Source organism: Mastigoproctus giganteus, chromosome 13, assembly GCF_048544385.1.
Source record: "Mastigoproctus giganteus isolate SK-2022 chromosome 13, ASM4854438v1, whole genome shotgun sequence".
NCBI classification, from domain to species: Eukaryota; Metazoa; Arthropoda; class Arachnida; order Uropygi; family Thelyphonidae; genus Mastigoproctus; species Mastigoproctus giganteus.
Window position 1 is genome coordinate 11,526,055 of NC_143587.1, and position 25,346 is coordinate 11,551,400.

General features: G+C 37.4%; 1 protein-coding gene across 1 annotated transcript in view; it reads right to left on the reverse strand.

Annotated features, from left to right (window-relative positions):
• The window catches only part of LOC150075762 (uncharacterized), an 85,999-nt gene that overhangs the window by 52,911 nt on the left and 7,742 nt on the right, over nucleotides 1-25,346 (reverse strand). The window contains exons 2-3 of the mRNA XM_090387873.1: nucleotides 12,182-12,320; nucleotides 2,351-2,645 (exon numbers count right to left, since the gene is read on the reverse strand). Coding sequence (XP_090243999.1) covers nucleotides 2,351-2,645; nucleotides 12,182-12,320 — 434 coding nt within the window. The remainder of the gene's footprint in view (nucleotides 1-2,350; nucleotides 2,646-12,181; nucleotides 12,321-25,346) is intronic.

Here is a 25,346-nt window from a genome sequence, read left to right on the forward strand (position 1 = left end):
TGTCAATGATATACAGGAATGTTTCTATCAGGGATAAGGAGATGATTATCCCCTTGTATAAGGCAATGGTCCGGCCACACCTTGAGTACTGTATACAGTCTGGAGGCCTTATTTTAAGAAGGATGTAGTGCTGTTGGAACAAGTACAGAGAAGGGCAACAAGATTAGTGAATGGAACAAAGTGTTGCTCTTACGAAGAAAGGCTTAAGTTTTGCAAATTAGTGTCTGGAGACTAGGACATGCGAGGTGATCTGATTGAGGTGTATAAAGCCTTGAATGGTTTGAGCATGCTCAATGCTGATGGGATTGTTCCTCATGCTCAGAATAATCACCTGAGAGGACATAAATTCAGATTGAGGAAAGACAGGTGTAGGATAGATATGCAGAAGTTTGCCTTTAGCCACGGGTAGTTTGTTGGTGGAACAGACTTCCATCCTTTGTTGTGGAAGTTGATAGCCTAAATAAATTTTAAGGCCAGGCTGGACAGGTATTTGGAACGAATGGAGGGATGAAATGGGAGAGTTTTTTTTTTTTTTTTGGCTGATGCTGCATAAGCTTGCTTTCTTGCATCATGTGCCTCTACTAATGCTAACAGATATAAGTTGGTCTATAACCAAGTCACAAAGGAGGTTAGGCAGGCAAAGGCAGATTACAAAAATCTTTGGCAAATGATGCAGAGATCAAAGAGTTCTTTACTTATGTAAACTCTAGAAGGAAGGGGATGAATCAGATTGCTCCACTTGATATCGATGGTTCAACTGTTGATGATCCTGCTCAAGTAGCTAACAAACTAAATGAGTATTTTGCATCTACATTCACACATGAGGAGTTATTCAGGGAAGGGAATGTCAGAGGTGAATTAAACTCTTGCAGTGAGCTAGATGATTTTGTAATAAACATAAGAAAGGCAACTGGGGTGGATGGGATCAATCCAGTTATATTAAAGGAGGCAGAAAACGAAGTTAGCAAACCCTTAGCCATAATTATGAAAGCTTCCTTGGACTCAGGAGGTACCGACAAGCTGGAGATGTGCAAATGTGACCCCAATTCACAAAGGAGGATCTAAGGGTGACAAGTAATTACAGATCTGTTAGTTTAACTTCTGTTCCAGGGAAATTAATGGAGGCATTAGCATTTTAGCATTAGCATTAGTAGAGGCATTTGATGCAAGAAAGCAAGCTTATGCAGCATCAGCCAAAAAAAAAAAAAAAAAAAACCCACTTCCACTTCACCCCTCTGTTCGTTCAAAATACCTGTCCAGCTGAGCCTTAAACTTATTTAGGCATTGGTTAAAGAAGCACTCCAGGATCATCTATACATGTCTTCAGTTATAGTTCAGACACAGCATAGGTTTGTTAAAGGGATGTCTTGTCTGACCAATTAGATTGGATACTATGATGTGGTCACCAAGGAACTGGATGCAAAGAATAATTTTGATATCATATATTTGGATCTTAGAAAGGCTTTTGATACTTTTTGCACATGGAAGACTGCTGCACAAATTGGAGCAGTGTGGCATTGGAGGTAAAATGCTGCTTGTATAAAGGGATGGTTGAGTGGAAGAAGACAGAGTGGTAATCAATGGACACTGCTCTTCATGGATTAATGTTATTAGTGGAGTCCCCCAGGGTTTGATGCCAAGCTCATTGTTGTTTTATGTATTTATTAATGATAGTATATCAGGCTTAATGTCCAAGTTTGCAGACGATATGAAGGTCGGCAGGGTTGTTAATGACACTAATGTCAGTACGCTGCTGCAACAAGATCTAGAAAAGTTGAGCAGATGGGTTGAGAGGTGGCAACTGAAATTTAACACTGACAAATGTAAAGTATTGCATATGGGAAGCAATAACCCCAGAGTAACATATCAACTGTGTGGTACTATAGTGGCATAGTGTTTTGTGGCAGACACCATGGTGGTTTCCCACATCTGTGCCATGGTACTTTGTGAAGAAATATAAAATTCTGTAAAAGTGCATTAGACATCAGTTTGGAGTCAGCTGAAGCTCCAGCAAGGGTGCCAAAGAGCTCTACAAACTGTGATTAGCCTTGGTTAGAGTTTACACTGCCATTATATGACACAGCAAAATTTCAAGCTCTTTTACTGCACATAATAGTGCAGTAAAATATAGTATTAACAACATGCAGTGTTTTTCCTTTCATATTACACAACTTTTTCATAACATTGTTGCAACTTCCGTGACTATATACATTTCTCAAGTTTAAATTGGATTTAGTAGAAAGATCATATCGCATGTAGTCTGTTAAAGTGAGGTTTTACTATGGTAACAATATCTGAGTGGTGCAAGTACATTTTTTACATATTACATTTACTTATGTCATCAACTTACCTGTTCTTGATATGAGTTTTTCCTATTTCTACCATTTGGCCAAAACAAACTTCGATGACTGATATGTATTGATGAATCACGATTATGCTCATTATGCAGTTCTTTCATTACTTGATGCGAAAGAGTACGATAGGATAGTGATGGGGATGATACAACAGATGCATTACTACTGAGTGCTGTACAATTTCTCTGAATTTCAGCTTTTAAGGAAACTGAGGGTGACATGGGCACAAAGCCAGAAGAATTCTGAAGATGTTGAACATAATACTGAAATTCTTTTAGTTGCTTCTGAAGGCTGTGTAAATATAAACATTATTATTATATTATATATTATTATAATCAAATGTATTTTAACAAAAGTTAGATTTGAATATAAAATACTATTTTGACTAAAATGATAAATAAATCCTAATAAAGTATTGAAACAAATAAATATGCATAAAAGTAAGAAAACCTAGCTTTTTCCCAAACAGTTTTTGATTTGAGCACACTGGCAATGGTTAAACTGGAAACTTGAAACCATTGCAATGAATTAATTTTAACTGTCCCATAGCCTATTACAGAATACACCATTTATTTACTAATTAGCTATTCAAAGACAAAATACCACTTTTATGGTTTCTGTATTCCTGATTTGCTGATGCACCATTGGTCTAGTAGTCTCACCTTTTCTGGATTATTTTTATTTTATCCATATTTGTTTTCCTGATGCTGGTTGTTGTTCATTGCTTTTGAGGATTTTTGGCACATCAACTGCTTTGGCCATAGTGTGCCTGTTTATATGTTATGGTGGCTATAAACCTAATGGGGGAAACCATCTTGAAAGTACAAACTATAGCTAATTTCAGGTAGAAATCTGCAGCTGACTTACGGATCTCTTGTAGAGATCTCAGACCAACAGATGCACCCACAACCAATGGATGCATTGACTGAAGATCACCAGAGCACTATAATTTGACTCTGACAGTTAAATTATAAACTGGCTATACTGTCGCAGAGTTCTGAGGAATTTGAAGTTTTTAGTAGCATCTCTCCGTGAGAGTTTTAGAACTTGACAGTAACCATTTTAATAAATTTATCATCTCTTGAGTTATAAACACTATGCTTTACTATTAGACTAGCTATAGCAATTTTCTTGTTAAAAAAAATAAGAGAACATACTGTGTTTTCCTTATTAATCTTTCCATTACATCTGTAAATTAGATTGAGAAAATATAATAGGTTTTACTGGTTATAGCCAACCTACCTTACTAGCAATATTGAATGGACATATAAAATGAAAGGTAGGTGAATTATAATATTCTGCTCTGCAAAAAATTATTTAAATAAGTAAATACATATTGGTTTAATGATAATAATCATGCATACAGATTCAGCCTGAATGGCACAGGAAACAAGGTGTTTCAGAACCAATTAAATAATACCTTATACTATTTATGCATTTGTGCAGAAACTTATGACCAATGTATTAGCATTAGCATTAGTTGAGGCATGATGATGCAAGAAAGCAGCATCAGCCAAAAAAAAAAAAAACCCTTCCCATTTCGGTTTACGGAAAAGTGGCCCCCCGCATTTCGCCTCCGGCACATTTCGCCCCCAGTAGATAATGAGTAGACCCCTAAATTTAACTCTAAAGTCCAGCTACAGTACCAAAAGAAATAATTGGTCCATATTTATTAACAGTGTAGACCTTCAAAAATCTAATTTTATGCCAATCCACGTAATGGTTTCCTTGCTGCCAGAGGTATGATGTTTGAAGACAGAAGTCTTGAGCGCTCATTGTTGAGACCACACTGTCTGAACACTACGGTTCTGACAGTGGGGAAGATGTCCCACCTGTTTTGCAAAATTGATATCGCCATCCTCAAGAATTATTAGCGATGGGCTAGGAGAGTTGGAAAAGAATCTTCCTATATCTAAAATAAAGGTAATCCCTGTTGATTTATAATATAATAGAATATAGGAATTATCGAGCACTTAATAGCTCTCAATTATCAAATCTATTAAACAGTTAGTATTAGTAACGGCCGCATGGTGCAAGAAAGCCTATGGCTTATGCTGCACCAGCCAAAAAAAAAAAAAAATCCGAACAAAACAATGATAAAAACAAAAAATAAATAAATAAACTAAATAATAATAATTAATAAATAAAAAAAAATATATATATATATATAAATAAAAAGGAAATTAAACCTATCATCCTATGCGCTTCCCTTACCCGAAAGTACTATCCAGATGACCTTTGAATTTCCCCAAACTGTCGGCCTCTACCACCCACGAAGGCAACTTATTCCAGTAATTTATAACTCGCTGGCTAAAATAAAACTTCCTGCAGTCCAATCTAAACATTTCCTCCCGTAACTTGAATTTATGTCCCCTAGTTCTAGCATCATTTATAATCTTGAAAATTTTGTCCTCATTCATTTTACTGATGCCTCTCAGAGCCTTAAACACCTCAATCAAATCTCCTCTAAGGTGTCTAGTTTCCAAACTCTAGGAACCCACATATTCGAAGTCTTTCTTCATAAGGACGCCCTTTTGCCGATCTCACCAGGCGAGTTACCCTTCTTTGCACCCTTTCAAGAAGCTCGATGTCTTTCTTTAGGTGCGGTCTCCATAGTTGAACACAGTATTCCAAGTGTGGTCTAACATAAGCTTTATATAATGGGATTATCACGTCCCTATCTCTACTTGCAAAAGTTCGATAGATCATCGATAGGACACCATGGGCCTTCCTTGCAACCTGTTTACAATGCTCAGAGAATTTCAGTTTTTAATGTACGATTCTCAGGACGAACTGCTCCCGGGTCGCATGCTTATTTTTTCCACTAGTAACAATCTTCAGTTATTGGCGCGTAACCAGGAGTGGTTTTCTGATGGAACAAGAAATGTGCTGCAATTTCTGCTAGAATCAAAAGAATAGTCCAAGATTTTCAAAATCGTAATGTGATTGATTACCTTAGAGGCATTGCATACAACTTTGAGTTTTAAACAATAATAATGTGCATTTATTCTATGATTAATCAAATTAATCATACAGATTAATCAATCTGTATGATTAATTTGATTACCTTTACCTTTGATTGATTGATTATCTTTTGATTGATTCATTCTATTAAAACAAAATAAATTAGAATTAATAAAAATTAGGTGTATTATTTACATTTCTATAGCCTATTCATTATCTACTGGGGGCGAAATGTGTCAGGGGCAAAATGTGGGAGACGAAATGCGGGGGGAGAAATGTGCCGGGGGCAAAATGCGGAGGGTGCAATGCGAAGGACAACTCTTCTGGATCCCTCCCATTTCACCCATCCAGTCACTCCAAATGTTTGTCTAGTTCAGCCTTAAATTTATTTAAGCTATAAACTTCCACAACAACAGATGGAAGTCTGTTCCAGCAATCAACTACTCATTGGCCAAAGGCAAACTTCCACACATCTATTCTACAACTGTCTTTCCTCAATTTGAATCTATGCCCCCTCAGGTTCTTAGTCTGAGCAAGTGGAAGTATCCCATCAGCATTGAGTCTGCTCAAACCATTCAAGGCCTTACAAACACCTCAAATCAGATCACCTCGCAGATGCCTAGTCTCCAGATGCTGCAACTTGCAAAACTTAAGCCTTTCTTCATAAGCGCACCCCTTTGTTCCTCTCCTCTGTATTCATTCTAGCAACTCTAGACTTTCTCTACTCTACTCTACATCCTTTCTAAAATGAGGCCTCCAGACCTGTATACAGTACTCAAGGTGTGGCCTGACCATTGCTTTATACAAAGGGATAATCACCTTGTCTCTGCTAGCAAAATTCCTATATATATCATTGACAAAACTCCATGACCTGCTCTGGCAGCCCGTCTGCACTGCTCAGAGAACTTCATATCTGACTGCACAAATACCCCCAGGACTTTTTCATTCTCCACCTCCCTGAGCGTAGTACCACACAGTTGGTACTACGCTCAGGTACTACGTTGGAACTCTTGGGTTACTGCTACCCATATGCAGTACAGCAGGCCCTGGTTATAATGCAGTTCACTTTACACTGATTCGCTATAACGCTGTTCTTATATTATAACCCGTATCTGACTATAACGCTGTCACAAATCATTATAACCCTTTTTTTACAGATTGCATTTTTGGTATTTAACAAAATCGTTTCACTTGATAGAGTCGATAGCTTGAAAATGAATAGCAAAACAGCATTGAAACGTTTCTCACACCGACTTGAGAAATTTTCCCACAGTCAATGAAGTTTTCTCGAATGATAATTTAATTGCAGTAGTGATTTGTTATGCAGTTCCGAGATCAACATTTTAAAAAATGATCAAGCATATTGCTTGTAATATTTGCGTTATATGCATTTATCTGAAGTCTAGTCATCACTCAGTACAGTATTAGACATTGTGCGTAACGGACAGTTTACTCGAACATCGTATCATAATTAATGCAACCAACACAGTTACATTTTCAAAGAATTAATAATGGCAGATAAGAATGAAAAAGCAACGTCTGGACGCAGTACAAAGACTATAAATGTATGAAAAAGACTGAATTTGAAAATTAAATTAGACATTTTGAAGCGAATCGATATGACATGCGGATGCGTGCCATAATTTAGGACTGGCAAGTTTAACTGTAACAACTATAAAAAATAAAGAATTAATTTTAGCAGCTGGAAAGACAGCTGTTGCACTGCAAGCAACTGGGCTAGGCTGGCTATTAGGATTGAAATGGAGAGATTTTAACTAATTTTATTGAGGATAATACCCAATGCAGAATTCAGTTAAGTTAAATATTATTAAAGAGAGAGAGAGAGAGAGAGAGAGAGAGAGAGAGAGATTAGCCTATATGATAATCTGAAGAAAACTCACCTAAAAAAAAAAAAAAAAAAAAAAACAATGTGGAACCATTTAAAACTAGTAAGGGCTGGTTGAATAGATTCAAAATCCAGGGAGAAGATGCAAGTGCAGATCAACGAGGACCAAGATGCTCTCAGAACAGAAAAAATAACTTGTAATAAAATTATTGAGGAGGAGTATATGTGTTATACTTCAAGTTTTTTAACACAGATGAAGCAGGACTTTTTTGGAAACGAATGACTAAAAGAAGTTTCATATTGAAAGAAGAAAAAAACATGCCAGGTTTCAAAGTGACGAAGGATCGGTTTTTGGATGGTAAAAGCTGCAGAGGATTTAAAATTAAAACCCCTTTTAGTTTATCAGGAAGAGGGCAAAAGTACAACCCAAATTCTACACATTTTTCATGATTAAATACATCAATTAAATTAAATCAATTTAGATCAATAAAATTCATGATTTTAATTGGAATTAAGTTTACTTTTGATACGTAAGTAGTTACCACATAATTATATACGTATGTAATGCAGAAAATTTTATATGTACAAATATTTTAATATTAAATATTTTGACCGACATTTGTGCATCTTTTCACTATCGTTTATTATCGATTAGGAAATATCCTATGGCACCGACCGCAACTCACAAATACATATGTTACCTTATGGGAATGCAGTGCTCGGTTTTTCCGGAACGAATTATCAGCGTTAAATGGCAACTGAAGTTTAACAAAGTGGCAAATGAAGTTTGTCAATTGAAATTTGTCAATGTTAAACTTCAGTTGCCACTTCTCAGCCCATCTGTCTAACTTTTCTAGATCCTGTTGCTGTATCATACAATCTTTAGTGTCATTAACAACCCAGCCAACCTTTGTATCACTGCAAACTTGGACATTAAGCTTCATATATACTTTCATCGATATCATTGATAAATACACAAAACAACAATGGGCCCAGCACTGAACCCTGGGGGACTCTGCTGATAACATTAGTCCATGTAGAGCAGTGTCCATTTATTACCACTCTCTGCCATCTCCCACTCAACCATCCCTTTTATCAAAGTATCAAAAGCTTTCCTGAAATCCAAGTATATGAGATCAAAATTATTTTTAGCATCCAGTTCTTTTGTGACCACATCGTAGTATCCAATCAAATGGATCAGACAAGACTTCCCCTTAACAAAACCAAGCTGTCTGGTTTTTTTTTTTAGGAGCATTAGCAACTAAGGCCATATTGCTCTGGGATATGCAGTGGTCATTCCCTGACCTTTCCGCATCCTCCATATTTGGTGGTGATGGGCTTGAACTCCGGTCTAATCAAGAAACGTGTGTACGCACTGCTGCTCCTTCCCACCTGGCTATGGAGGCACCCAATCCAAGCTGTCTGAACTATTACTCCTGTCTTCTCCACATGATCCTGTAACACCTATTTAACCAGTGACTCCGTTATTTTCCCCACAACAGAAGTTAAACTAACAGGTCTATAATTATTTATGTCATCCTTTGAACCCCCTTAGTGAATTGGGGATACATTTGCACATCTCCAGTCCATGAGGACCTTCCCCGACTCTAAGGATGCTCTCATAATTATGGCTAAGGGTTTGCTTACTTCCCTTGCTGTCTCCTTCATTATAACTGGATAGATTCCATCTGCCCCAGGTGCCTTTTTTATGTTTAACTTCAACAATTTCTCCTCCACTTTGCTCTCAGTTATTACAAAAATCACTTAGTTCCCTATTAGAGTTTGATAATCTTCTGGCATTCCCCTCCTTGAATAACTCCTTATGTGTGAATTCATATAGTGATTAGTGGAGTTGGGAGAACTGTAGAGACAACAGATGAATGAGGTAGGAGATTTTAAGATTGAGAAGGTCAAAAAGAGGAGATTCCAAATTACCAAGTCTCTGACAGGGAATATAAGGGAATATTTTGTGCCCTTAAAAGATGTTATCTGCTCTACAACATCATCAACTTTTGCCCCTGGCAGACATATCCTGGTCCTGTTCCACCTATCCTTTTTGCATACTATATTCCCCATCTCCCTGAGAACAGTCACCGACAATAACTAGTATGGGTATCTTAATCTCATATGAAAAAAAATTTCCCTTCAGAAAAAAGTCAAGAAATGCAACAGCTTCACTTATACACTGCCAAAGGAACTCAAACAGCATCCACACACAAAATTATAGTATTTTTTTTTTTTTTTTTAATTTCTGTAGATTATACCCAACAGAACTACTAACCATAAATGTTGGTTTAACTCACCAGACAGTGCTGATGAATAATTAAGCAAGTCTTATATTTAAGACAGAACAATGAATTTCATACTCATTGCACAATCTCTTCAATAAAATCTTTTTCAAAATACAAGTAGAGGGGTTTTCTGCCTTTTTTTTAAGCATTTTCAGAGTAAAATTTAACAGAAGTACCAATACTTTCACCAATTTCATTCATAGAATTTTACATAATGCTGTAAATGTACCACTAACTTAAAAATGCCTGTCATAAGTGACATTTTAAGCCACCCAAAACAGTATCTAGGAGTGCAGGACTTTTTTTTTTTTTTTTTTAATGTAAAATATTCAAAATGCACCAGGTTAAATATTAAGAACGAAAATTTTTGATAGCCATATTGAAGTTCTCCCTTGAATTAGCTTTAGCAAATGATGCAAGAAGGAAAGCTTATACAGCATCATCCTAAATTGGAATTTGTGTCCCCTCATATACCACATATATTTGTGAAATGAACGAGAAAGTGTTTGGAAGGTTTAAATCTTTTTGCAGATAAGTTTTTCTGTTAGTCTGACAATTCATGATGCATTCAGTAATAAGAAAAGGTGGCAAGGCTATGCTGTATGAAGTAATAAAATTTTTGGATACGGTGTACACATGGTAAGAATATACCCAGATCCTTGATATAATGTGGCCTGGACAATACCCTGAATACATACTACTCAGACTCCCTCCAGTCACTATCAGGCAGAATAGAGACAGCAAGATTATACACTAGCTGCTTCAGAAGCCTCCTAGAGAGTTACCAACAGGTTGTCTGGCGGACTATGTAGACTGGACTGTGAACACCATTTTAGGGCTGTACCCTCGAAATATAAGGAAGATTGGATCTCACCATGATGTACATCATAACCTCAAAAGACATCAATCATACTGCATAATGGAAGAGATATAGCAGATTTGCTGGAGCTTTTCTCTGGAGACTAAACACGGGTTCCACAACTTCAAGCCTCCAATAAGCAAAGTGGTGGTATTGCACTGGTTGATGAGAGTCACTACCACCTGATACTGCCTGGTAACATAGAGGGGAAGCATTGCTCCATGTGGTGTGGGTGCCACACCTTAACCCCTGCTTAGGTTGGTTTGCACCTGGATGGTCACCTGCATTATACTAGGTGCCGTATTTCAGGACTTGCACATGGAGGTTATACCCAGGGTTACTATCAGTTCCACCATCAGGACTTCACTGAAATTAGGTCCATTTGACTTGAGCGTCACCCAAATAGCAGTTCCTTCAACGTTTTGGACTCCCAGGTAGAAAGCCCAGCTTGGCATACCTGACAGAATGTCTGTGACAGCCTCAAGGACTAAAGTTATGGTTTTGTTACAAATCAACTTATAATTACTACATGAATCTAAGTCTTTCATCATTCTGACTCTCCCATGCTATCCTCTTTTGTTCTATGATACTAACTAAATCCCTTTTCATCCATCTTGGTATCCACCTTGTGTAATGATACCAAAAGTTCCTAAAGAGAATGAATGCACTTGTGGTTTGATGAAGATGACTTCAAAGTTCCCCATAATTCCACTGTACTTTCAATCTTGTATATTTCATTCCAACTGACAGAGTCCAAGAAGCTCCTCAATGCATTGTAACCTCCTTTCTTCAAATTAAAACACTTGCCCTTACCCTTGACTAATGAAATCTCATTTGACATTGACCACAATGACCATTTTGGGATATTATAGTTACTCATAGCTGATGGTTTTGGTACAATCATATTTGTGATATTACCTGGATTACTGACGATGAACATATCAAGGACAGGCACAGCCCTTGCATTTTCCCTGATATGATAATTCAAAAAATTTATCAAAATGGTCAAGTTAGTAGCTCACAATTTCCAATCTATCAGAAAAACTCTAAAAATTTTCTATAATACAGCGTTTCCACTAACCAGTGTATCTGCGATGAACATTTTTCCAAAACTATTTCAGAGAAGAAATAAAGATTAATATTAAAGTAATTGCAAAAACCTCTCCCTCAGCTCCATTCGATGCTATGTAAGATGTCAGTGGGACAGACTCAGGTAATAAAATATATTTCTAAAAATTACTAAAAATGCAATTTGATAATTTTTTATATGTATGATTTTATAGTCCTTTTAATAAATTAAAATTATTGTACAGACAAAATTACAATTATTCCAGTGTACCCAATGCAAATATTTAGCCAAAATCAGAACAAAACTATTGCTCAACAGTTCTGTACAGAACTGGTAATAAATAATGGAAATTTTGAAAATTGGTTGGAAAATGTTTTGGACAATTTTACTGCAAATTATTTCTTTTTCCTCAATTTTAGTGCTAAATAAAACCTATTGCAAAAAGAATTAGGTAAAAAGCTTGTTTAGTCTTTTGAGTTATACAAGTTCAAAGAGCATTTTGGACAGAGTGACATAAGCAAATTATTGTATAGATTAGCCTACTAATTATAATGATATAACTCAATTATATAACATAACATGTAATTTTATCAAATTATATATTAAACAAAAACTCATGTGCTCTTTTCTTGCATTTTGCTGGCTTAGAAAAATTTCAATAAATATATTAGTGCAATGCAACTACCAATCATATTACATTTGATTTTGGCATGTTTCCCTTCATCAGCCATATTAGAAAAATTAATTAGTATAACAGGAAATGAATTTGTCAAAAAATATTTGCATTTTGTTTCATACCTCGATCTTTCTTGCATTAATGTGGCTACACTTGCACAAAGTGGCACAATGCCTTTTCTAGAGTGCTTAATTACAAATGCTACTGCTTTGGATGCATATTTTCTATCATCTTGTTCCCATTCAATTCCACTGCTACTATCTGTAAGATTAATAAAAAGAACATTCATTTTTTAGTAAAGCACATTTCAGTATAAAGATATAATACATACAGAGTTGAGCAATATTTAAAAACTTAGTTTGGATGTTGAGAATGGACATAAATCATCAAGTCAGAAACATAATATTTATTTAAAAATACCACATACAAAAATAAATAAATAGAACTTAGGAACTAGGGGCATGCCACATAAAATTTAGTCAGAATACGCATGATTCGAATAAAGCTTTTGACTTGAAAATACAACTGGGTCATTTCACATATTTGTTTAGCAATTTATTTATGCAATTTTATGGTAAATAATTTTTGTAAATGAAGAACACTATACTACGTTGAAATCAGAAGAATACAGTGGAACTTGGTTATAATGAGCACGGAAATAATGAGATCGCAGCTGTAACGAGCAAAAAGCCATAATGATTTTATGTAAAATGATTTGGTGATTGTATTCCCATATAATCACTCACTGTTATAACGAGCATACTACATGGATATATCAAAAAAATTTTGGTAACTATGCAAACATTCTTGCTTGGGCAGTCGAAAAAACCCAATTCTTGGAATAGACGAAAATAAAAAGGGCAACTTATAGCTTTATGACCACCTGCATTGGATTAGCGGCCTGTTTATGACCTTGTCCTCTGGGGACGGGCTATACAATAGTGCACTGGCATTCTGCTTGTCACATTACCCAATTTGCAGGTTATCCTGTATTCACTGAACCATATATTTATTTAAGGCCTAAGAATTTTGTAAATGGGACTTCTAAGAACATTGTATGCATTTCAGGACTTCTATGGACATTGTATGCATTTCGGGCTTCTGAGAACTTTGTATACAATTCACTTTATCATTTTAAAGTAAAATCACTTAGAAACAAACCCCTTCCTTCGAAAACATGTCTACTAACAAAATAAAATGTCTCTCAATTCGCGAAAAAGTCAAAATTATTTGTGAGTAAGAATGTAGTGCAAAAAATGTTGAAGTGTACGAAAAGTTTTCTTTGTCCTCTTCAAGTGTATGGACATTATTATTATTATTATTATTAGCCATATGGTGCAAGGAAGCCTGAGGCTTATGCTGCACCAGCCAAAAAAAAAAATTCCCCGATTTACCCTGAGAGAGAGAGAGAGAGAGAGAGAGAGAGAGAGAGAGAGAGAGAGAGAGTCAGAAGTAGAAAGGAATCACTAAGAAAGAGAAGAATGATGATATCCAGCTCAGGACTCTGGGTTTGCCAAGCCCATACTCACCAGATGTGAGCCCGTGGACATTGTGGAAGAATAAAGATGTTTACATATCGGCACTGGAAAAGAACATAACCGAAAAAAAAAAAAAAAAACTAGAAAGTGCGAAGTTACAAACGTTGAGGAAGCATTGCTTCAATGGTTCACCACACAAAGAAATGCTGGATTTTCCAAAGAGGATCTGATCTTGAAGGCTCATGGAGAAAAAATTTGCTAAACAATTTGGACATGATGATTTTGTGTATAACAACAGTTGGCTGGATAGATTTAAACACCAACATAACATCGTTTATGCAAAAATTAGTGGAGAATCTCGATCTGCAGATCTAATAATGGCTAATGAATGGATTGACCATGTTTGGACAGAAATCAAGAAAGGTTTCAATGTCGAAGACATCTAAACTAGTTGTGCTATTCAACAGGATCTAGAAAACTTGGGCAGATGAACTGAGAAAAGGCAACTGAAGTTCAACATTGACAAATGCAAAGTACTGTATATGGGTAGAAGTAACCCCAGAGGAATGTATAAACTGTGTGGTACTACTTAGGGTGGTAGAAAATGAAAAAGACCTGGGAGTGTGAAGTTCAACTTTGACAAATGCAAAGTACAGCATATGGGTAGAAGTAACCCCAGAGGAACGTATCAACTGTGTGGTACTACTTAGGGTGGTAGAAAATGAAGACCTGGGAGTGATTGGGCAGTCAGATATGAAGTTTTCTGAGCAATGCAGACAGGCTACCAAAGCAGGTCATCGGGTATTGTCAATGATATACAGGAATTTTTCTAGCAGGGAAAAGGAGGTGATTATCCCTTTGTATAAGGCAATGGTCAGGCCATGCCTTGAGTACTGCGTACAAGTCTGGAGGCCTCATTTTAGGAAGGATGTAGATTTGCTTGAGCATGTACAGAGAAGGGCAACAAGATTGGCGAGGAGAAAGAAGGGGGTTCTCTTACCAAGAAAGGCTTAAGTGCTGCAAATTGCAGCGGCTGGAGACTAGGCACCTGCAAGGTGATCTGATTGAGGTGTATAAGGCTTTGAATGGGTTGAGCACGCTGAATTCTGATGGAATTCTTCCGCTGGTTCAGATTACGAACCTGAGGGAGCATAAATTGAAAACGAGGAAAGACAGTTATAGAATAAATGAGTGGAAATTTGCCTTTAGCCAGTGGGTGGTTAATTGCTGGAACAAACTTCCATCTGTCATTGTGGAAGTTGATAGCTTAAATAAATTCAAAGAGGAACTGGACAAACTTTTAGAGGGAATGATTGTGTGAAATTTTTTTTTTTTTTTGGCTGATGCTACATAAGCTTGCTTTCTTGCATCATATGCCTGTATTACTACTACACTGACAAAACAGGACTTTTTTATAATTTGAAACATGACATACATTTAAATTCAAAGGGAAAAAATGTGTTGGTGGAAAAAAAATCAAAGGCTCACTTGATGGTGCTCATATGCGCAAATATGACAGGAACTGATTAAAAAATTGTTTATTATCAGAAAAACCTCTGTGTTTAAAAAACATAAGGAAATGTTTTTTTTCTGTAATTACATTGCAAACAACAAAGCTTGGATGACTTTAGATATTTTTCGGCAATACATAAATGATTGGAATATGGAGTTATTCAAAAAGAAGGAAAATATTTTATTGTTAGTTTATTTTATTTATCTCCAGTTTTAATTAACTGGGGATTCACAAATTTGAATCCCCAGATTCAAAATTTGTCCAACATTAAGCAGTGTTGCTGCCTACCAATGCGACATCAATTTTACAACCAATGGACATAGGTGTAATCAAGAGTTTGAAAGGATTTTATAAAAGATTTATAGTTCTACATCTGATCAGTTAAAGAGAACAGAAACTTACCAAGTCTATATCGATATTAGATGCTATAAATTTATTGAATGATGTGGGGAACAATGTTACTTCAACAACCATATCGAATTGCTTCAAGAAATCAAAATTAAATGCAAATGAAATTTCAATTGTAGATGAAGATGGAAATGAAGAAAACTTACCATTATCCGAATGGTGACTACGTAACAATGTTGTAAGTTTTAATACAGATAACATCGATGAATTTGTACGAATTGATGACAACTTATTAACTAGTGGTCTTCCTACAGAGAGTGACATTGTAGATGCTGTGCTCAACAAAGACGATAATGACGATGGTAAAGACAATGATTGTGATAATATGATGACAACTGAAAATGAATCAAAATCAGTGCAGACAACCTCAAGCTCAAGGTGCAATGGACAGTCATTTTTTTTTTGAAGGAACTGAGGCAAGTAATGACTTTTAATGCATTGAGTGTCTTAAGAAATATCAAAGTGAAATCTTTAAAACAAACATCAATTTTAAAATTCATATATAAAGACTAACTGAAATCATGTTTATTATTAAATAGTATTGTTTTTAATTACAGAGAAATAAATTGTTTAATATTAAGTGTATTGTAGTTTATGCAAGCATATTAATACAAATAATATGTAAGTATATATATTTTTTTCTCTCTAATATTTGTTTTGTTTTTTGAGCCAAGTCAATCTTTTTATCAGGTTATTGAGAAGTTAAAAAAAAAAAAAAAAAAGAGGTAGATTTAACTCATCACTGATATAAAGTGTTCATTGTTTAACAGCCCCAGGAATTTCCCCATCTTCACTATCACTGATATAGCGAGTAACAGTTATAACGAGGAAATTTTGTCGGTCCCTTTATGCTCGTTATATAATCAAGTTCAAATGTATTTTGAATGCATCGATGAAGGTACACCCAAGCCCAATGAGATTATCTTGTCTTTCCTGACGCTAGTGCTACAAAAGAGTGCAAACTATCCAGATGGCAGATCTTGTACCATTTTAGCTTTGAGAAAGGTGGGGGGGGTACACATGATAAAGATAAATCCTGTTACAATACACTGAATTTCTGCCCCTCCTTCAGTACTCAACTAGATATTAACATCTCAGAGTTATAACTAAACCTTCTATATTTCTATTTTACCTTCCCACTGTGGTTGGTTGTTTTAGGATTTTATGGTGCATTAGTGTCTAAGGCTATAATGAGCCAAGTCAATCCCACTGGTAATTCATATATTAGTATTAGCATTAGTTGAGGCATATGATGCAAGAAAGCAAGCTTATACAGCATCAGCCAATAAAAAAAAAAAAAAAAAAAAAAAAAACCCTTCCCTTTTCACCCATCCGGTCACTCCAAATGTTTTTGTATATTCTGTGGCACTGATGACATTAAGGGTAGGAGACCTACGGAATAACTTAACTTAACAAGTATAGGTCAATGTAGAAAAAAAGTTACGAGTTAGGGTTAAATTCTGCAATTCTAAAGTGTCTACTGCCATTAGTGTCATTAACCACACTGCTGACCTTTGTATTGTCTGCAAACTTGGACATTAAGCCTGACATACCATCATCAATGTCATTAATGAATGGACCCTGGGGGACTCCACTACTAAAATTAGTCCACAAAGAGCAGTGTCCATTGATTACCACTCTCTATCATCTCCCACTCAACCATCCCTTTATCCATAGCAGCAAATTGCCTCCAATGCCACACTGCTCCAACTTGTACAGCAGTCTTCCATGTGCAACAGAATCAAAAGCCTTTCTAAGATCCAAATATATGATATCAAATATAATAGATTAACATATAATAGTAATAGTGGAATGTGATGCAAGAAAGCAAGCATATGAGTTTATGTAGCATCAGCCAAAAAAAAAAAAAAAAAAAACCACCCAACCATTCCCTCTACATGTTTGTCCAGTTCTTCCTTAAATTTATTTAACCTATCAACTTCCACAACGACAGATGGAAGTTTGTTCCAGCAATAATTAACCACCCACTGGCTAAAGGCAAATTTCTGCACGTCTGTTCTACAGCTATCGTTCCTCAATTTGAATTTATGCCCACTTAGGTTTGTAATCTGAACAAGTGGAAGAATTCAGAATATAGCATGCTCAACCCATTCAAAGCCTTATACAGCTAAATCATATCACCTCGCAGGTGCCTTGTCAGCCACTGCAATTTGCAGAACTTAATCCTCTCTTGGTAAGAGGATCCCTTCATTCCCCTCACCAATCTTGTTGCCCCTTCTCTGTACACGCTCAAGCCAATCTACATTCTTCCTAAAATGAGGCCTCTAGACCTGTACGCAATACTCAAGGTGTGGCCTGACCATTGCCTTATACAAAGGGACAATCACTTCCTTTCCCTGCTAGCAAAATTCTTGTATATCATTGGCAAAACCCCATAACCTCTTCTGGCAGCCTGTCTGTATTGCTCAGAAAACTTCATATCCGACTGCACAATTACTCCCAGGTCTTTTTCATTTTCTACCACCCTAAGTGTAGTACCACACAGTTAGCATTAGTAGAGGCATTTGATGCAAGAAAGCAAGCTTATGCAGCATCAGCCAAAAAAAAAAAAAAAAAAACCACTTCCACTTCACCCCTCTGTTCGTTCAAAATACCTGTCCAGCTGAGCCTTAAACTTATTTAGGCTATCAACTTCCACGACAAGGGATTGAAGTCTGTTCCACCAACCAACCACCCGGTGGCTAAAGGCAAATTTCCGCACGTCTATCCTACATCTGTCTTTCCTCAATTTGAATTTATGCCCTCTCAGGTGATTATTCTGAGCGAGAGGAAGAATCCCATCAGCATTGAGCATGCTCAAACCATTCAAGGCTTTATACACCTCTATCAGATCACCTCGCTGGTGCCTAGTCTCCAGACACTGTAATTTGCAAAACTTAAGCCTTTCTTCGTAAGAGCACCCCTTTGTTCCATTCACTAATCTTGTTGCCCTTCTCTGTACTCGTTTCAGCAGCTCTACATCCTTCTTGAAATGAGGCCTCCAGACCTGTATACAGTACTCTAGGTGTGGCCTGACCATTGCCTTATACAAGGGAATAATCACCTCCTTATCCCTGCTAGAAAAATTCCTATATATCATTGACAATACACCATGAGCTACTCTTGCAGCCTGTCTGCACTGCTCAGAGAAGTTGGTACGTTCCTCTGGGGTTACTTCTACCCATATGCAGTACTTTGCATTTCACAATGTTAAACTTCAGTTGACACTTCTCAGCCCATCTTCCCAAATTTTCTAGATCCTGTTGCAGTAGCACACTGCCATTACTGTCATTAACAACCCTGCCAACCTTTGTATCATCTGCACACTTCAACACAGCCTAATATACCTTCATCAATATCATTGATAAATATACAAAACAACAGTGGAAGCAACACCAAACCTTGTGGGACTCCACTAATAAAATTAGTCCACGAAGAGCAGCACCCATTGATTAGACTAATAGATTAACAGCAGCTGAAAGCAGAGGTGGAAGTGAATCTTGAAATGCTTCTATTGAAATGAGTAGCAGCTTAGATGGCAAGTTGCTGTGGATCTCAACAACTGCTGGGAGTCATCACGAAACAAGTATATACATGAGCTGTGTTACAGTAACTAAGAGTAAGAACAAGTGCATGTATACTTGCACCTCTACACACATATAGTAAATAAATTTGAAGAATTTGAAGTGCTGATCAAGACATCAATGGTAGATGTTGTTGGGATATCAGGAACATGCTGTCACACATATATAAGGTATGAAGAATTGGAATTTGGGGAGTGCAATATATACAGAAAGGATAGGCAGGACAGGAAAGAGGAGAGATTTTACTCTTAGTTAAGAAACACAAAATCTAAGGCATTGCATCCAGTTGACTTTGGTGGACAGTGCAATGTTGAGTCAGTTTGGTTTGAGATAACCATTGGGAAAGCAGCATTTTAAGAAATGATTTTTATCCTCCCTTATTTAGGAGTTATCTTCACTGTTGGTGAGGAATAGGCAAATTAAAAACCCTGCGTGCTTTGATATTGACCCTAGCTCTGCAAAAGTATAAAGCCAGAGAGTGTAACAATTGGAAGTGCTGCCAACAATGCAATGTTGAATCAGTGTGGTGTGACATAAGCACTGGGAAAGGGAAAATGAGGGTAGGAATGTGTTATAGGCCTAATGAGTATAATGAGCAATTGTGCAGAGAAAGAGTGGGCCAGTAAATCAGAATGTCTTATAAGGGGAGGAGGGATTTTAACTTCCCAGATATTGACTGGAATTTAAGGGATGGTCACTCGCACACTAGCCAGACTTTTGTAGATTTATTGGATGATTGTTTTCTACAGCAGCATGTTCAAGAGGCAACCAGAGAGCACAAGACTCTTGATTTTAATTATCAGCAAGGATTATTCATGCATTAAGAATCTGCAGAACCACTAGGTGGCAGTGATCACATTGTACTCATGGGATTTACTTAAAGATGTAACTACCACCAGATGTAAAGGGAAGAGTTTGCTTTTGTAAAGGTAACTGCAGCGGTCTCAGACAATTTTTAAATTCTATACAGTAGACTCATAATGTTACCAACAGCAAATTCTAAATTGAAAACATTCAAGGAATGAATCTTGGAAGCTACTAAGCTTTTCATACCAATTAAGAAATACTGTTCAAGGTTTAGGCCTAAATCGATGTCAAATGAACTAATGAGACTCGTGACAGCAGAAAAATGTGTGGAATGCATATAAATTATCAGGACACAGAAGCCTATGGTAAATATAAGCTAGTTTGTAATCAACTCACAAAGGAGGTCAGGCAAGCAAAGATAGATAAGAAATCTTTGGCAAAGGATACAAAGAAAAATAGCAAAGAGTTCTTTGCTTATATAAAATCTAGAAGGAAGGGGATGAATCAGATTGGTCCACTTGATATCGATGGTTCGACTGTTGATGATCCTGCTCAGATAACTGACAAACTGAGTATTTTGCATCTACATTCACACACAAGGAATTCTGTAGAGAAGTGGAGAACAGAAGCTTATTTAAACTCTAACAGGGAGCTAAATGATTTTGTAATAACTAAGAGCAAAGTGGAGGAGAAATCGTTGAAGTTAAATTAATGTATGAAAAGCACCTGTGGATGGGATCTACTCAGTTATATTAAAGGGGGCAGCAAAGGAAGTAAGCAAACCCTTAGCCATAATTATGAGAGCATCCTTGGACTCAGGGGAGGTCCCCACAGACTGGAGATGTGCAATGGAGGTCTCCAATTCACAAAGGGGGATCAAAGGGTGATATGAGTAATTACAGACCAGTTAATTTAACTTCTGTTCAGGAAGTTAAATTAACAGGTTAAATTTCCTTCTGTTCTTATGAAGGGAAATAATGGCATCACTGGTTAAAGATGCACTACTGGATCATCTAGACAAGACCACAGTTAGACCACACATGACGTCTAATGCTGTCCTTCAGATCTGCCAGTTTGACATCCTTCCCGATACACCTGGTTCTTCAAATAAAACCCCCAACCAGAAGTCGCATGGGATGAGGTCTGGTGATCGGAGTGGCTGGCTAAGATGTCTGGAAACAACGGCTGATGACCTGTTGGTCTGTAAAGTGTTGCCTTAGCAATCTTTGGACACAATGGTGGATGTGGGGGTGGCGCACCATCTTGCATGAATATGGTATCCTGAAGTCACCCATGCAGCTCTGGTATTGCGAAATTTGCCAACATTTCATAATATCGCTGGAAGATCCCACCTGCACCTGCGGGGGGCTGGAGAGCTGGCAGCACCTCATGCATGATTGCCAGCTGTATAACGAACTCCGCAGCGCATTCATCACCAAAATACAGTATCTACCATATGGCCAGGAGTACCACATCTTGGACACCAAGGAAGAATATCAGGCTTTCTCCAGCTATGCACTGGCCCTGTTCACAAGACGGAGAGCTCTTATCGCAGCAAATCACAATCAACAACTGACACAATAAGGAAATGAACAAACCTCGAAGGAAATCATCCCGTGGAAGACGCCTGAATCCAATAGTCTCCGATAATCAAGGCACTAAACCCTGAAGTGGACCTAAAGTTGAATAAATGAGAAATGACTCTATAAACAACATTGACTCAAACACCACATGGATGGGAAATCACAAGAAAGACCCCACAAATGCCGACAAGCAAACTCAGACCTTTTGACGGTAAAGACTGCAGAATGGACGGGAACCACCCCATGACCAATCATGCTTCGGTCCGATCGCTCCTGGAAATGGACTAGAACCACTAGCAGCTCCGCTGCCAAATGCTATATGGGGTACCCTTACCCTATTCATCTTAAATTCCCTATCCCCGGCAGGAGGGAGAGCAGACATGCTCTGTTTCCTCCCTCCCCTGCCAACCCATCTCTTCGCCTGGTGAGGCATGGGCCTGCCTCACTGACCACCTGGGGTCGCCTTCTCTATCGTCCCCATGCTTCTGCCTTCCCCCCCCAGTCTTCAGTCTCTTCCCCCCACTCTAACTGTATACCTTATCCATGGCAGGGGGAGATAGCTCTTCTTCGTCTCCCCCACCCGCCTTCCAAACTCCCCTCTGGTGTGGCATGGGCATGCCATACTGCCTAGCAGGGGTCATGTCCTCTATCGACCCCTTACTTCTACTTCTACCCCCCCAGTCTTCAGCCTCCCCTTCCTCCCACTTTTATCTTTCATCTAACGTATAGCCCACACGTCTAAATTTAATAACAACAAAATTCTGCCCGACCTATTAGGCCTTTTAACACATCTTTCTAGCGTTCAACCCCAACCAGCGATTTGCTAACAGCAATCTCCTTAAGAATTAACGTCAAACGCCTATATATATATATTTTTTTTTTATTATTATTTTATTATTTTTTTTTACTTTTATCATTATTATTTTTTATTTTTATTTTATTATATTATTTTTTTTTACTTTTATCATTATTATTATTTTTAATTTTTTTTTATTATTATTTTTTATTTTTATTTTATTTTTTTTATTTTTATTTTATTATTTTTTTTTACTTTTATCATTATTATTATTTTTAATTATTATTATTATTTTTTTTATTTTATTTTTTTATTATTTTTTTTATTTTATTTTTTTATTTTTTATTATTTTTTTTTATTAATTTATTTATTTTTTAGGTCCTAGCCACTGAAATCCCAGGAAACTAGGTGGCAGGACCTGCTGGAGCAACTCGTCATGATGCTGGACACTCGGCTAGCCTCCACGTGGCAAGGTATGGGCAACGTCGGGCCCCACCAGGGGCCAGGCGGCCAATAAGCCGGACAAACAATGGGCACAACAGATCACACTGCACAGACATGACCCACACACTTTCAAGTCTCTGGCTTGACAGTGTACTGTCCTCGATACAGCGAACATACGCGGAGATGGGAGAAATCCCAGGCGCCGTCTGACACGAACATACCTTATACCTTATGTCCAGTAACGGAACAGGTGCGAGTCCAGTCGGTGTTACCTGTTCAAAAAAATATGGCCCAATCATGAATGCAATGGGACCTCTTGGATAACTAGAGGATTTTCTGTTGCCCAAATGCAACAGTTATATGTATTCACTTGTCCATTTAAGCAGAAGTGGGCAATTCGAAAATTGTAGATCTCTTAAAGTACCATTTATAACTGACACAATATAATAGCGTAGCTTAATTTAAGTGGGCTTCATCACTCCAAAGGACGTTCCATGGCCAAGTAATATCTGGTCATTCACGCCAGAAACTGAAGTGCATACGTGATACGAATATCTGCATCATCATGCTTTAGCTGCTGTAGCATGTGCATCTTGTAAGGATAGTACCGAAACACCTGCCACATTACTAGCCTTACAGCAGAATACGGCATGTCCACTTCACAAGGAACAGCTGGCACACTTACACTAGCACATGGAGATTGACTTGATAAATCCTCGACAGCCATAGCCACAACTTCAACACGAGAGGAATCCACTCATTTTCAAACTCTACCTGGTTGAACACCAAGATGTCCTGTCGCTTCAAATTTCACAATTATATTGCAGAGAGCACAAACAGTCACAGGCCACGCCTTATGCGCTTCTGATGCTAGAATTTTCTGATAGCCGCAGCTGCATTATTGCTATTCTGCACAGCTTCATTAATAGTGCCTTTTCCTGCAACGTTGTTGGCATTGCTGCCGTAGTGCAGGCAAACATCTACTGTATGATTTTGAAGAGACTGCTTTGCTTTTATACAGTACAGTAGAGCTGAGTAGTGGTGCTGTGGCAATAACTTAAGATTATGCAAATAACTTCTGTTATTTGCATAATCGTAACTAAGTTAGTTATGCACCATACAGTGACAAATTTTGTAAGTAATTTTTTTTTCCAATAAATGGCAAGCGCCTTCTTTATTGTACCAGTTGTCCAAATTTCTCTTAATTACGAGTCTTAGAACTCACTCCAGAGCCCTCTACATAGGGATACTTTAATTGTAACAACCCTGTATATGATATCGAAATTATTCTTTGCATCCGATTCCTTTGTGATCACATCATAGTATCCAATCAAATTTGTCAGACAAGACTTCCCCTTAACAAATACATGCTGTGGTTGAACTATAACTGCAGTCTTGTCTAAATGATTCTGCATCACTTCTTTAACCATTGGCGCCATTATTTTTTCTGGAAAAGAAGTTAGACCAACAGGTCTGTAACTACCCGTGTCACTCTTTGATCCCCATTTGTGAATTGGCGACACACTTGCACATCCCCAGTCCATGGAGCCCTTCCACGAGTCCAAGGAAGCCTTCATAATTATGGCTAGGGGTTTGCTTACTTTCTTTGCTGCCTCCTTTAATATAACTGGATAGAACACATCCACCCCAGGTGCCTTCCTTATGTTTAACCTCAACAATTTCTCCTCCACTTTGCTCTCAGTTATTACAAAATCACTTAGCTCAGTGTTAGACAGTAGCGTAGCTACACTTTTTCAGGCCCAGAGGCAAAGAACATGTTCGGGTTCCTACTTAATTAATGAAAATTGCAAAAGGAGGAGAAAGCCGAAGACACCAGAGCCATAAAGCGCCCGGGACCGGCAATTGCCTTGCCAGCCTACATGGTAGCTACGCCACTGGTGTTAAGAGTTCGATAAACTTATGGCATTCCCCTCCTTGAATAATTCCTCATGTGTGAATGTAGATGCAAAATACTCATTCAGTTTATCAGTTACCCGAGCACAATCATCAATAGTCAAACCATCTATGTTAAGTGGACCAATTTGATTCATCTCTTTCCTTCTAGAGTTTACATAAGTAATGAACTGGTTGCTGTTTTCCTTTGCATCCTTTGCCAAAGATTTCTCATAATCTGCCTTCGCCTGCCTAACCTCCTTTGTGACTTGATTACAAACTAGCTTATATCTACCATAGGTGTCTATGTCACGCGATAATTTATATGCATCCCATGCATTTTTCTTCTCTGCCACAAGCCACATTAATTCATCTGATATCCATTTAGGCTTAAACTTTGAATAGTATTTCTTAGTTGCTAGTACCTACTAGTACTTTTACTAAGTGCTAGTAGTAGTTGCTAGTACTTAGTAAAAGTACTAGTACCTTCTATGATTAAATCCCTGAAGGCATATCATTTAGAATTCACCACTGGTAACATCATTAGTTGATCCCACTGTACAGAATTAAAAAAAAAAAAAAAAAAAACTCTGAGACCACCGTAGTCATCTTTACGAAAGCAAAACCCTTCCCTTTACCTCTGATGGTAGTTACATCTTTATGTAAATCACAAGAGTACACTGTGATCATTGCCCCCTTGTGGTTTCTTTATCTGCAGATTCTTAACACATGAAGAATCACTGCTGATAATCAGATCAAGAGTATTACTCCCTCCTCTCAA